The following is a 15,126-nucleotide window of genomic DNA, read 5'->3' on the forward strand; positions in this document are numbered from 1 at the left end:
CAAAGCCCAACACTTAGAATAGCACCCAATGCAATGAACTGCAAGCACTCAGGTTTGAGGTTTTACATCTGCCCTCCCAAAGCTCTTTCCCTTTGATGATTTTAACCATTGAGTACCAAGCTCCACATAAGCCCTGAAGGGTGTGACATGCATGGCCAAGCCAGGGAATCACCTGCGGGCAGGGGCCCAGGTCCCTTGCTCTAACACCAGACAGTCCTGTCCCACGGGAGCAGACAGACAGCCAGACATGAGAGGCACATGGCATTCGAGGGAGTTGTCTGGACAATAACAAATTGGATTGATTCTTCAAGAAATCCTTTCATTTATGTTTGCTTCATTCTGTTACAGCAGCAACAATTGTTGGCCAATTTAACAGCAAAGCTGGCAGTAGAATCCAGACATCCCACACTTCACACCCTCTGACCATTCCTCCTCATATCAGCAGAGTTATGTTCTTGTCAGATATTGACTGACAGGTAAAAGGAAGACCTGAAGAGAATACCCACATCCCAAAGGCTCAAATCTAGAGCTGGAGTCTGCACTGAGACATCAGCTCTGCATTATGCCCCAGCATCTAACCACATATCCACAGTACATTGCATTTTGAATAAACCACCCAACGTTGGGAAATACATGGCAGATCAGAATTACTTTGTGCAGGACAAAGCACATAATCCTAAAATACAGCCTCATGTAGCACCTGTTAGAGACTTGAAGCCTGCAAAGTACAAAAACTCACTTTATTTTAAAGGAAAGCTTCACAGTGACCTAGTCTTCACGACAAAGCTCAATAGGCAAAAGGATCCCAATATTAAAATTTCCAAATAACCCTCTGACCAGTTAAATTTTATTTATAATCTCTGACTGAAAAATGAAAGATCACAACCAGCATGAACTCCCAAGGGAATCCACTCACTTAACACCCTATGCTGATTTATGTATGTGTGTATGCATGCACACAGATATGCACACACATGCTTATGTGTCTAAATTATGCACATTACCCATCCGTTCTGCCTACACTCACATGTGTAACTCTTAGTAGAGATCTTTGCCATGTAATTACTCGTTCCATTCACAGAAGAGTTCACAAGGATCATCTTTGCTTTACGTTCACGAAGAAAAGGAAGCTCTAAAACACTGCAGCCCAACTTCCCTGACACCTTGCCAAGTGCAGAAAAGCTCTTCAGCACTCGTCAGGAGTCCAGTCAGCATGAACCAGTGATGAGCAACATGTTCCCTCCACAAGCTGGCACCCTCATTTTGCTGAGCCGTGTCAGAAGACACTGGCTTGGCTGTCAGCAACACAGAATCACAAAATCTTTGAAGAGTTTGGTTTGGAAGGGACCTTGAAACCCCCTGCAATGAGCAGGGACATCTTCAACTAGACCAGGTTGCTCAAAGTCCTGTCCAACCTGACCTTTAATGTTTCCAGGAATGCAGCACCCACCACCTCTCCAGGCAACCTGTTCCAGTGTTTCATCATCCACAGTGTAAAAACTTTATATCCAATCTCAACTGACTCTCCTTTAGTTTAAAACCATTAACTATTGTCCTATTGAAACAGTCCCAAAAGGACCCTTTTGGTCTCATTTATACACAAAAAAACATTCCCCAAACTGAATTTGAAGAAGCTCCACTCAACCAACTTTAAACACAGTTTAAGACCATGGGCTGTATCAGACTCAGTTGATTTTTGTGGTCACGCTTCAAATCTGATGAAGAAGGTCTGGAAGCCAACTTGTGAAGGAAAACTGTACCCCCGGAGTGTGGCTGCATCTAAGTTTAAATGGATCAAAAGAAAGAGAAGGGTTAGCTGGGCACGGGCTTTTTTGTACAAGAGTTTTTGCATCGCTTCTGTCCCACAGTCCCAATGGCCACTGCCCACAGGCAAAAAAAGCCAAAGGCTCAAAAGATTCCTGTGGGTAAATTCATGAGTTTTTCATTCTGCAGGTGAAGCTATGAAAATGCAGAAAGCACATGGAGTAGGGTGGCAGAAGAAAAGGAAGGATAGGGAAGGACTCTGTTATCTCCTAAATGACTAATCTGAGCCAAAAGATACCCTGCAAACTGACAGGCAAAAGTAACAAACAAGGCCAGGCTGGGGTGGGAGCCGCAGAGAGACCTGGTGGATGTTATGCCCAACCATGCAATAAAAGATGCAGGACAGACAACAGTGCAGCTTTATCAGCATGAGCTGCTTCCAACCATAGAAGCCACGAGTGAGTTATGTGGATCCTCCTGAACCCCTGCCAAGCAAAACTGTACGGCCTCCGCTGAGCACTGGGGTAACTGGAGGAAAAAAAAATGAAGCATTTATCTAGCAAGTGCTTTCTAAAAGGGAGCATGGCTGCCTGGAGCCACTCGAGGGGCTGGAATGCTAGAGATGGTTCCAAGGGGATGGATCAGCCATCAGAGTGCATGAGAGGCAGGCAGGGATTTTTAATAAAAAGCAGTGATTACCACCTCCTATTTATACCACATGAGATCACGAAAACCATGGCACATACTCCTTTACTCCTGGAAACACAAAGTCAACTGAACAACCATGTGACAAATTGGCCCTTTTCATGCACTTTGTCTTTGTAAACCTCTATTTCCAAACATGTCACTTAGACTGAGAAATAAAAATCTGCTAGAATAGTAATTTCTGTGCCCTCCTCTCCCCCAAATCAATGCTACAGTAGATTAGGATTATAAATCCAAGTTCTGGGCTGTTCCACTCAACATGTAAACCTTAATTGTCCACAAGGAAGGACAGATGCTCTAAGTATATAGCATGTGAGAAAGAGAACTTCAGAGTCTCCAGAAAACGCATCATTTAACTTCTGCTGGCTACACACATGAGGCACTACAGACACAATGTGCCAACACATAAAGAAAAAAGTATTTCAGGTAAGCTTTTCTGCCCTGAAGAGCACACCTTTTCCTACTCCCCTTCAAATGTGGTTTGAAAGGCTTAGAGAAAGGAAATACCACATTATTTCCATGGTAAGATTCCACAGCTGAGCTTGGGATAATACGGTGAGAGCCTTCATCAGCACTCTTTCAGAGTGACTTGTATAACTTGCTTGTAGCTTTGCCAGTTACGAGTAGTGCCACAATGGCTGAGATACACCAGCACTTCTGTACCACGTTTCCTTCACACGCTGCCTGATGTCTCCTGGACTCCCTTCTTGTGAGCAAGCCCATTGCCTCCAGACATGGAATCCCTGCCACGACAGGCCCATGAGAAGCCACACCTTTCACCTGCTCCTCACTCCACACAAATTCTCCACTTCAGCTGCGATGCTCTACAACTGATCTGAGCACAGCCAATCTGCACAGAAAAAATCTATTGCCCCCGTTCTTTTGCTTATTAACCTGATGGTTAACCAACCTCCCGGCAGCACAAACTGCACAAATAATGCTGCAAAGGTAATTCACACTGTGTGACACCCCAGTACAGTTCCTGTGTGTGACTGCAGCTCCGCAATCACTACAATCAGGTCTACGCGTTGCTGGATCACCCAGGAGTACAAATTTCATCAGGATCAGGCCAAGGCATGTGATCAGGCTGCTGCTGAATGAGGCAGAGTGCAGGATGCGGGGCCAACGCCAGTCCTGCTCTGGCCACGTGCCAGGCACAGGGGTGCAGACGATACCTGATCTGGCTGGAGCTGAGTACAGTGACACCTGAGCCGGCATAAAGTCTGCTAGTAAAAAGTTAACCTGTCAAAAACTTCTTGAATTAACTTGAGCAGGCAGGGTGAATGAATAGCAGGTCAGCGCTTCACATCATGTGGCCACCCCATTTTGGAGCCAATAATAGGAGCTGTACTGCTGGCTTTTGTGCACTGCCAAACCACAGCCTAATGTCGATAGTGATGTTTATATGCATGGGGAACTCATTGCAGGATCAGGGCCTCAGAGTCCTTCAACTCGCCTTGCCTCCAACTTAAAGCAAAAAGGAAAGAAAAAAGCAGAGTGAAATCTGAACGTTTAACCTCTAAGTAGTCAACAGAATCTACTCATATGGAATCTGTAGGTGAAGGCAGAGCCATGACTGCTTCTGCAGCAGATAAATTTAAATGATGATTGAAGTAGAGCCTATTCCTTCAGGTTAGTGGAGGCATCAGTACAGCAAACACATCAGAACTAGGCTGATTTGTGCAGTATTTTAGCAATCCAGACAGTATTAAAAACACACCTTGTCATGCTGAACAAATGCAAACTTTATTTTTTTTCTTTACAAGGAAAGGGTAGTCCTGCTCTTCTGAAACTGTTTTGAAAAGCCTTACCTGATCTCCGGTAGAACTTAAGCCATTTTTAACACTGCTGAAGTACTGTACAATGTTGAGATGTACACAGTTACTATTGCATGAGGCTACAGACATGTAGGAAACATGGTTTTCAAACATTCTTTCTTGAAATTGCTGGAAATCACTGGAAATTGCTCGGTTTATGAGAATACTTCAGCAATTTTCAGAGCTAGTTCAAGGAGGCCATTAGCCGAAAGCCATTTTCAGAAGATTTTCCATTTCCCATTACAGAAGCCCTAAAACGGTCCATGTAGAGATGTACGGCAACCTTGACAGCTGCCCAGATCTCTGAGCTGTTTACAGCCCTGTCTTATCGCTGCTGCAGGCATGCCTGGACAGAAGGTTCCCAAACTTTGGTCCTCAAGGCTGCGACGCTGCCTCACGGCCACGCCGCAGACCGCAGCAGCCGGCGCTCCAGCAGGCAGAGGTGAGGGACTCACCCGCTGTCCCTTTGCCACCTTCTGCAGCTGCACGAACCCCTGTCCCTCCTCATGGGACCCGGAGCTCCCAGAGAGCTCGAGGAGCTACCAGCCCTGGCAAACCTCGATGCAGAGGTGGCCCAGTGGCAGATACCGGGATGAAGCGAGGGGGCTGGCTGGAGTGCAGCACAATGCTGAGCTGGAGTGTCCAGCTGTGCCAGGGGAGATTCAGGTTGGACATTAGGAGGAACTTCTTCGCAGCAATGGGTGATTAGACATTGGAAGGGACTGCCCAGGGAGGTGCTGCAGTCACGATCCGTGGAGGCATTTAAGGAAAGACTGGACATGGCACTCAGTGTCCCTGAGTTGCCCAGGTTGGACTCGATGATCTCAGAAGTCTTTTCCAACCTGACTGACTCTGTGATTCCATGAAGCAGCACTGCTGTCTGAGGCCCTGCCACTCCTGCCCTGGTGGGGACCTGTCATCCACGGGTGACAACACAGCACCCACCACGGCTTCTCTGCACCGACAGGGCAGGAAGTGGGGCAAGAATTAGGATTAGTAATGCATTGGGAAAAGTACTGCCAGCAGGTCGAGGGAGGTGATCCTGCCCCTCTACTCAGCCCTGGTGTACTGCATTCAGTTTTGGGCTCCCCAGGACAAGAGAGACATGGAGCTCCTGGACAGGGTCCAGTGAAGAGTGACAAAGATGATGAGGGGACTGGAGCATCTCTCTCGTGACAAAAAACTGAGAGAATTGGGCCTGTTCAGCCTCAAGAAGAGATGACTGAGAAGGGACCTCATCAGCGTCCCTAAGTATCTGAAGGATGAGTGTCAAGAGGATGGAGCCAGACTCCTCTCGGTGACACCAAGCAATAGGACAAGAGGCAACGGGCAGAAACTGATGCACAGAAAGTTCCTCCTGAATACGAGGAACAACTTCTTTCCCGTGTGGGTGCCCATGCACTGCACCACACTCGCTCTTTGGACACTCCAGGACCGTCTGGACGCCCCCGCGCCACACGCCGGAGCCGGGCGGGCCCGGTGACCGCCGCGCTCCCTCAGGCCGGGCCGGGCTCGGCGGTGGCGCCCCCGGCGGCGGCGCGGGGCAGCGCGGCCCCAGCGGGGAGCGGCGGGGGCGCAGCCGCGGCCCGCGCTGTTTCCAGGGCGACGGCTCGCAGTGTTCCCGACCGTACCATTGCGCAAGCGGCGCGGGTGGGGGCGGGCGGGGGAAACAGGCCCGGCCCAGCGCCGCCTCCTGCCCGGCTGCCTCCTCCTCCCGCGCCTGGCCGCGCCTCCCCCCCCCGTCCCCCCCCCTCCCGCGGGCCGGAGCGGCGCCGGGCCCAGCAGCGCGCGGCGCGGAGCGGAGCGGAGCGGGCGGGCCCGGAGCGGCGGAGTCGGTACCGGCGGCGGGCGGGCCGGGCCGGGCCGGGCCGCGCCACCCCCTGCCCTCGCTGCCTCACCGCCGGCGCGGGATGCGGGCGGCGCGGGGCCGCGGGCTGTGAGCGGCGGCAGCGCGGAGACAAAGGGAGGCGGCGGCGGCGGGGCTCGGCGGCCGGCGCTGGGCACGGGGCGCGGGGGCCGCCGCCGGGGCGCGCCCGCCGGGATGCGGCGCGGGGCGGCGCGGCCGCGGCAGCAGCGCGGCGGCGGCAGCGGCGCGGCCCGCCCGGCGCGGCGGTAGAGGCGGCGGGGCCGGGCCGGCGGTCGCGCAGTAGCGTCTCCCGCGCCGCCCGCGCCGGCGATGTGAGGGCGGCGGCGGCGGGGGCAGGAGGAGCGCGGCGCGGAGCGGAAGGCGGGCGGGCCCCGGGCGGAAGCGGGCCGGGCCCGGCGGCGAGGGGCAGCAGCGCGGCGCCGGCGGGGGCGGCCGGGCGCGGGCGGGCGTGCGATGGAAACGCACATCTCGTGCCTGTTCCCCGAGCTGCTCGCCATGATCTTCGGGTACCTGGAGGTGCGCGACAAGGGCCGCGCGGCGCAGGTGTGCACGGCCTGGCGGGACGCCGCCTACCACCGCTCGGTGTGGCGGGGCGTGGAGGCCAAGCTGCACCTGCGCCGCGCCAACCCCTCGCTCTTCCCCAGCCTGGCGGCGCGGGGCATCCGGCGGGTGCAGATCCTGTCGCTGCGGCGCAGCCTGAGCTACGTGGTCCAAGGCATGGCGGACATCGAGAGCCTCAACCTCAGCGGCTGCTACAACCTCACCGACAACGGGCTGAGCCACGCCTTCGTGGCGGAGATCAGCTCCCTGCGCTCGCTCAACCTGAGCCTCTGCAAGCAGATCACGGACAGCAGCCTGGGCCGCATCGCCCAGTACCTCAAGGGCCTGGAGGTGCTCGAGCTCGGAGGCTGCAGCAACATCACCAACACCGGCCTCCTCCTCATCGCCTGGGGCCTGCAGCGCCTCAAGAGCCTCAACTTGCGCTCCTGCCGGCACCTCTCCGACGTGGGCATCGGGCACCTGGCGGGCATGACCCGCAGCGCGGCCGAGGGCTGCCTGGGCCTGGAGCAGCTCACGCTGCAGGACTGCCAGAAGCTCAGCGACCTCTCGCTCAAGCACCTGGCCCGCGGGCTGGGCCGCCTCCGCCAGCTCAACCTCAGCTTCTGCGGGGGCATCTCGGACGCGGGGCTGCTGCACCTGTCGCACATGAGCAGCCTGCGGAGCCTCAACCTGCGCTCCTGCGACAACATCAGCGACACGGGCATCATGCACCTGGCCATGGGCAGCCTGCGGCTGTCCGGCCTCGACGTCTCCTTCTGCGACAAGGTGGGGGACCAGAGCCTAGCCTACATCGCACAGGGCCTCGACGGGCTGCGCTCCCTGTCCCTCTGCTCCTGCCACATCAGTGACGAGGGCATCAACCGCATGGTGCGGCAGATGCACGGGCTACGCACCCTCAACATCGGCCAGTGCGTCCGCATCACCGACAAGGGCCTGGAGCTCATCGCCGAGCACCTCAGCCAGCTCACGGGCATCGACCTCTACGGCTGCACCCGCATCACCAAGCGGGGCCTGGAGCGCATCACCCAGCTGCCCTGCCTCAAGGTGCTCAACCTGGGACTTTGGGAAATGACTGAGAGTGAGAAGGTCAGGTGAGAGGAGGAGGGTGCCCTGAGACCTCCCATCTCCTCTGGAGGGACTCACTGACTGACTGACTGACTGACTGCTGCAGAGGAGGAGAGAAAGAGAGAGGGGCATGCACAGAGACATGCTACCCACGCACTCTGGCACCGCAGGGAGGAACACAGAGAAAGAGGGTATATCCTCGACCCTTCTCTGCTGCCTACCTATCCTTGCTGTGGAGGAGGAGAGGGAGGAAGGGGGAGCAGGAGGACAGAGAGAAAGCACCTATCCATTTTCCAGGTCACGCCTCAAGCTCCGTGCTGGGGCCACAAAGCTCTCCCTTCCCACAGCATCCTTCCCTGCAGAAGAGGTAGAAGCCCACACTCTTATGCACTGGGGCTAGAGACACCCCTCTTTATCCCCACTCCCAGATTCCATCCCCTCAAGCACTAAGGATGGATGAAGAAAGGCCCTTGTTCTGCCATGTATTCAGAATTGATTATTTTTGGTTTATATAAAGGAGAGTGGGAATGGAGATGGGAACAAAAAATAATAACAGCAGAAAAGGCTTCCTAGCTACACTTGTGTACCCAGCCACCAGTCACCCTGCACTGGGCACAGACACAGCTTTTGATAAAACGACCATTCCACCTCTGTGCTTGCCCCTCCCCTGTCAACACATTTGTGACAGAAATACTGCTCCCTAGGTACAATGATTTTTTTTTCCCCCTTTTAAATCTCTCTTCAGTCTCCAGTTTCATGTTATTCTCTGCTGTGGGTGGATACAACCTCCCACTATTCCAGTTCTCCACTGCACTGAGACTAGCGATAGCTACAGCCTCTCCTTTTGTCAGTATGTTTCCATGTCATCCTGCACTATGGGTAATGGAAAAGTCCAGGCACTCCATTCTCTCTCCCCATCTCTCCACTGGAGATGAATATACCAGTTCCTCCTTCTCCTGTCTCTGTGGGGACTGGACACAGACCCCAGCCTCTTAAGCCTTCCCGTGCACCGGGGGACACTGAGAGTTACTGAGACTTGTCTTCCCTTTCATCATTCTCTCTTTTTCTCCCCTCCTCCTCCTTGGCAACAGGGATAGGCATATCCAGCCACATATCCATTCCTCTTTGGGTCGGGGGTGAGCAGGTAGAAGGGAGTTCTAACTCCTCTCTACCTGGGGGACATGAGGAAGAATCTCCAGCTTCATTTCTGCTTCATTTGAGATACTGTGACCTGTTTTTATTTTGAAATGCATAAAAAAAATTACTGCTACAAAAACAGCCTCTTACTCTCCCCATCCATCCCTTGCTTACATCCTGTAACTGATCCCAATTTTCCTCACTCATTCTCCCCTTTACAGTATTCATTTTCTTACATGGTTTTATTTTTAAAGACATATGAAGTTGCTGTTCTTGTGGATTTTTAAGTACATTTTTTTTCTGCTGAATATATTCTAGATATATAAATATATATATGATGTCTGGCTACCTCGTTTTAATTTGTTACTTTTTTTTTTCCCTCCTCAAAAGCCCTGGAATTCTTACAGGAAAGAGATTTTGAGACTGAAACATTTTTGTGCCTAGACTGGAATAATGCCCCTTGGGTTTGTTCTTCTTTTTGCCCCTCCTCTGCCCCCACCCCCTTTTTTTTTTTTTCTTTTTTTTAATTTTGAATTTTTGTTTTTTAGGCTTACCCTACTGTGTCCCACCTTCACATTCTGGTTGTGCCTCTTCCTCCCTCTTCACTGGGGACTGGGGACCCAAACTGTGCTTCTGCATTTTTACTCTTCTAGCACAAATATGTAACGTGAGAATCCACGCTGAGGATTGGGCTACTGTTAACACAAATGTGTAAAATGCAAGTTTGTTTTAAAAAAATATTATATATATATGGATATATGCAAATGCTTTCCCCTCCCCTTGTAAGCCACCTACACAAGGTCACTATGCCAGGCTTCCTGTTGGTAGGTGGAGAGGAGCAGAGCTGGCCTGCAGGCCCCAGGGCTGCAGTGTGCAGGGGAGGAGACTGAAGTTCATCTGTCTTATCTCTGTTCTGTCAATAAAATGGAGCTGGGTCTTTAGATTATTTTTTAATTATTATTTTAAAGAGGAAGAGTAAGTTTGGGTTTTGTTTTTGTTTTGATTTTTTTGTGTTTAAATATCTTGGCTTTTTTTTTGCTTATCTGTTCAAAATCTCAAATCCTCCACAGTAACAGGCCAGACCACGGAGTTAACGCAAACCCAGAGACCCCTATGGATTAATTGTACTGTTTGTGAATTTGTATAAAAAAATAACAAAGATCCTCTTAAAACATTTTATATTCTTACAGTAAAAGGTTAAACATATTTATATAATAAAAGAGGAAATATGAAGTATGTTTTTGAAAAAAAAAAAAAAGCCGTATCTGTGTTGTCTGTGCTTATTGAAGACGTGTGTCTGTATCTGTGGGCTTTGGTAAGAACAGCCTTGTGGTGGGATTCGGGCTGGCTCTGCCCGAGCCATGGAGGAGAAGAGGGAGAGAAGTGCCTCCTGGTGCAGGATGTTGAGGAACATCACCACGAGGAGTTTGTAAGGAAGGGGTTTGGCAGGACTTCGTGACCATGAGGGTGCTGGTAGCATCCCTGGCGACAGACCCAGTTCAGCAGCCCATTGCTGGGAAGCAGCAGCTGAGTCTGAGGTCGGACAAACCAGAAGTGCTGAAACTTGCTAGCAGCTGAATCGAGTACTTAGTGATAGAGGAAGACATTTAGGGGGGTGGGGGGGGAAAAAGGCCTGTGTTCCTTTATTTTTATTAAGCTCCAGATAAATTGCATGGTGGAGGATTTTTTAGTGCTTTAAATTGTGGCCCTCCCTGAATGGAAGACCCGTCAAATAAAAACATTTCCCAGCAGTGACAACCACCAAAAACCTGCGCCCTTGCAGACCTGGGAAATCTGAAACGTCTTGGTTATTTCCACTGCCCAGCCGAAGATTAAAGAGAAAGTAAAGTGGGACCGTGTTAAAAAAAAAAAAAGTTTGAATAATCTAAGGTGTCCTTTGTCCTCCACCATAATCTTTCTCCTCAACGTTATGACTTTTAACCCGATGCGGTCCCTTTTTAGCCTCCCCGGCGTGGGGTGTTTTATTGTTGTTGGAGATGGAGCTTAAGCGGTGTTTATAGGGCAGGCACAAAGCCCGTCTCCCCCAGCCCGGCGGCGGGGCTCTCGCCCGCTGCCCCCTTCCTGCCTGAAGGAGGGGGAATGCGAAATGGTGGAAGAAGCCAGAGCCATTGTTCAGGAAAGTTAAAAGAGGAGCTGTCCTTGCTTGCTTGCTCAGTCATGCATACTCAATCTGGCCGGGCCCGGGTCCCTATGGAAAGGAGGAGGGCGATTCTTCCCCTCTTTTTAACATTCCTCTCCAGGCCTGGCTGTATTTAAGCTGCTTTCCTCCGCGCCGAGGAGGAGGGAGGGGGATGGTCTGAAGTTCCTGTACATTTGCATTTTAAGCACTTCCAGCGCTGAGCAGGCCACTTTGTTCCCGGCTCCAGCAGCCCTGGCTGGGTGCTGCTCCAGGTGGGATGCCGTCCCAGAGGAGGTCCCCTGGGCGCCTGCCTGCCCTGGATGCTCGGCCTCTGCCTCCACAGGTATTTTGGCTGAGGCTGGCCTGGGCATACTCTTGTTGCCAGCTCTACCCACCTCACCTCTTTGATGTCAGTGCTGCATTTCAAAGGGGAAAGTAGTGCCTGACTCTGGGCCTCTTAAAAAAAAACACCATCTCCTCTGCATCCCAAGGACCTGGACTATCTCAGGGTCTGGACTTTGGGGCGTGTGTTGTTCTATTCCCTCCTTTCCAAGACTTCCAAGCTTTCTGCTGGGAGTCCATTCACAAAAGCTGCATTGTTCGCTTTAGGGAAAGCCACCACAATTGGATCTAATTGAGCCTGACACTATATCCATCTTCCTCTACTTGGAGGGAGGTGTTGGGGTCTGTCTTTCCTGCATTAAGAAAAGAGTTTACAGTAACTTCTTGATGGAAAAAGAGCATGTATGCATGAATGTTATAAACAACAGGAATTCCAGATCAGGTTCCCCTAACAGCTGAAAACGTAATTGCTCCTGGGGTCAGCAGCGGACCCAGCCAAGGATGGGGAAAGATAAACCTCTCATGAAGTAGGTTTTTTTATGCTGGGTTTGAGTGAAAATGGCATCCCCTTATTAAGTCCCATGTTCATGTGGATCACGGTGGGACATCTGTGTTTCAATATAATGTGTGTGCTCATAAGCTCCCTAATCAGAACTACGATAGAATTTTTTCTTCTCCTAAAAAATCCCCTGAACTTCTTCTCCCAACTTACGAAAAAAAACCAAACCAAAAGCATTGCCCACATGGCCCAACATCCTGTTTTAAGGGGAACCCAAGCCAAAGGAAGTTGCCAAAACCAAAGCCTCCCTGAAGCCCAGTTCTTAGACACCCTGGACTGTTCCCGTAGATGGAGCAAGTGCTCCTCATACCTTCCTCTCATGCTCCATTGTGACAGCACCTCCTCGGACACAGATGCAGGCCAACAACCATAGACCAATTACCACATAACTTCTCAGCATAACCGACCACTCTTGAATTTTTGAACATGACTCAGTTGGCAACTGGGGTAGAAAACCATAAAAAACACTCCACTACTTGGAAATGAGCTGGAAGTCGCCTGTCTGTGAGCCCACAGTGCCCCAGCGGTGGCTTTGGTGCCAGCCTTCACGGCTGTGCCCAGCAGAAGTGGTGGGGCAGCAGGGCCCTTGCCTACAGCGGCGCAAGCCAGGGCACGGCGGGTGACGCAGGGACCCACTTTATGGACTGGCAGCTCTGAGGAGCGGAGGGGCCACTCTCAAGAGGTGGTGGCAGAAAGCAGAGCAGAGCAGGAGCGATGTGGAAGAGGGATGAAGCGACTGAGCAGGAGAGGAGGTGCCCAGGGACCGAGGGGCAGCAGCTGGGGACGCCAGCTCGCAAGCTGCAGCGAAGTCCTGCGTGTGCGTGGGGTTCCTGGTTGGCTGCAGCAGCTGCTCCCCTGGCCAGATCCACGGCTGGCTCTTCTCCCTGGGAGATGGGAGGAAAAGCAGGCTCCACCTGGGTCCTACTGCCCTTGGACTAGCACATGGGAGGTCCATGCATGACAGATTTATACATTTTATACCTTCCCGCTGCACACTGCGGGTTCGGCTGAATCAGTTTGTCATGGTGGCTCTGGGGTCCTTTGTTTCGCGGTAATAAATAACGGGGTCACGGGGCAGCTGTCAGGCAAACCACCTGGGGCCTGTGCTACGGCCAGGGGTGATCTCCATGCTAGACAGTACAGAGCTTACCACTGAACCTGCCCTTTGGGGGTCAGGGAAGGGTTAAAATGAGACCTGGGTGGCCAGGACACTCAGAGATTTTGGAACCAAAGCTAGAAGTTAGCACAGGCTGCCATTAGCAGCTCAAGGGTAGATGCGCCTGGATCTGGCAGCCTCGCTATGCACACATGTGGGATGCTCCCAGCAAAGCAAACCCTTTTTTTTGTTTTCTCTCTCTCCCTCCTCTACCTTAAATGCCACTCCTTCAGCCAGCAGCTCTGTAACAGTGTCTTCTGTGGAGGAAAAAGATAAATGGATAAACTCGACTGGGTGGTGCGGGCTGGATCCCTCAGGACATCAGCGAGGCCCCGCGCCAGAGCTGCTGGCTGGGCTGCACTGACACTCCCCACCGTGGCCAGCCAGAGAGGCCGTCCTGGTCCTGCTCAATTCCCAGCCCCAAGCTTCACGAAAGAAAGAGCTGGAGAGGGTTCATCAGGCTCCTGTGCCAGAACTTCAGCCTCCAGCCACATTTGGCAGGGATGCTAGTGCTTCTCCCCCTTCTTTAATTAAATTTACCATATGCACTAGCTCAATGACAGCCCAAACTGAAATAGTATGATGGAGGTTTTGAATGATCTGGAACTGATCTGTCCCTGCAAGATGAATGGAAAGGGGATTTTCCTCAAAAATTTCCTAAAATCTGTGGTGTGTCTTAGAAAAGGTGTCAAAAGTTTAATACCAGGGCCTGAACACATGCCCTGAGAAAGTGTTTCCACATGAGAGGGTTACCAAGGCATAAACCAAACTCATATTCTGCTACAGAAACTAACTCAGATCTAGAAATGGGAACCTCCTCCTAGTTATTTTCCTTCCTCTGAGTCTTGTTTCTCTGGGCACAGTCTAGTGATTTCATGATGAAGCAATTTCCTCTCCCAGCTTTGGGAAAAAAAAAAAATCCCAAACAAATTTTATCTGAGCATGGTCCTGTTCCTCTCTCTCCTTCACTTCTTTCTCCCCCCAACGTCCCAGCTTTACAACCCTTGGATATCTTTAGGGGTTTGGCAGTTGGCACACACAGACAGCATCGCAGGGGCACACAGATCACAGCCCTACAGCCAGCAGCCTCTCTCCTTGTTCAGTGAGCTGAAATGCCAATAAATCCCTGCCATTATCTCCCTTTGTGACAGCTGCAGTGGCACTCCTGGATCCCCAGCTTCAGCGTGAACCAGGTGCATCCTTCAGTGTCATAAACTCCTCCTGCCACACACTGGCTAGAAGCCTTGTAGGGCAGTCATACCACAGGTGAGCTGGCTCCCTCTGCTCCCGCGGGCTCCTGGGGCTGCCAGGGATGCAGTGCCTGGCTTGGCTCTGGCCAATCTCCACCCACTTGGCCAAGGCACCCAATGCAAACTGACCAGAGGTGACGGGGATAACGAGATCCCTCGGGTTGCTGTCTACCCAACACCCAGGAAAACCAGACAAGCAGATGGTGACTGCACTGCTGCCTGGGACAGTGGCACGGTCTCTGCAGTGGCACGGGCTGGGTGGCGCATCCCCGTGCCCATCCCCGTGCCCATCCCCGTGCCCATGCCCATCTCTTTGCCCATCCCCATGCCCATCCCTGTGCCCATCCCCATGCCTGTGCCCATGCCCGTGCCCATGCCCATCCCCATGCCCGCGCCCATCCCTGTGTCCCCATGCCCATGCCCGTGCCCATCCCTGTGCCCATCCCCATGCCTGTGCCCATGCCCGTGCCCATCCCCATGCCCGTGCCCGTCCCCATGCCCGTGCCCATCCCTGTGTCCCCATGCCCATGCCCGTGCCCATCCCCATCCCCGTGCCCATCCCTGTGTCCATCCCCATCCCCGTGTCCCCATGCCCGTGCCCATGCCCCTGTCCATGCCCGTGCCCGTTCCTGTGCCCATTGCCATCCCCGTGTCCATGCCCATCCCCGTGCCCATGCCCACGCCCATGCCCGTGCCCATCCCCGTGCCCGTGCCCATCCCCGTGCCCGTGCCCATCCCCATCCCCGTTCCCGTGCCCATCCCC

General features: G+C 52.7%; 2 protein-coding genes across 3 annotated transcripts in view; one reads left to right on the forward strand and one right to left on the reverse strand.

Moving 5' to 3' along the window:
- Nucleotides 1-15,126, reverse strand: part of WNT5B (Wnt family member 5B) — a 70,952-nt gene that overhangs the window by 29,267 nt on the left and 26,559 nt on the right. The gene's annotated exons all lie outside the window — the stretch shown is intronic.
- On the forward strand, nucleotides 6,553-9,247 carry FBXL14 (F-box and leucine rich repeat protein 14). Its single transcript, XM_039570729.1, has one exon. The coding sequence runs from the start codon at nucleotides 6,607-6,609 to the stop codon at nucleotides 7,807-7,809; it is 1,203 nt and encodes a 400-aa protein (XP_039426663.1). The 5' UTR covers nucleotides 6,553-6,606; the 3' UTR covers nucleotides 7,810-9,247.

Source organism: Corvus cornix, chromosome 1A (assembly GCF_000738735.6).
Source record: "Corvus cornix cornix isolate S_Up_H32 chromosome 1A, ASM73873v5, whole genome shotgun sequence".
NCBI lineage: Eukaryota > Metazoa > Chordata > Aves > Passeriformes > Corvidae > Corvus > Corvus cornix.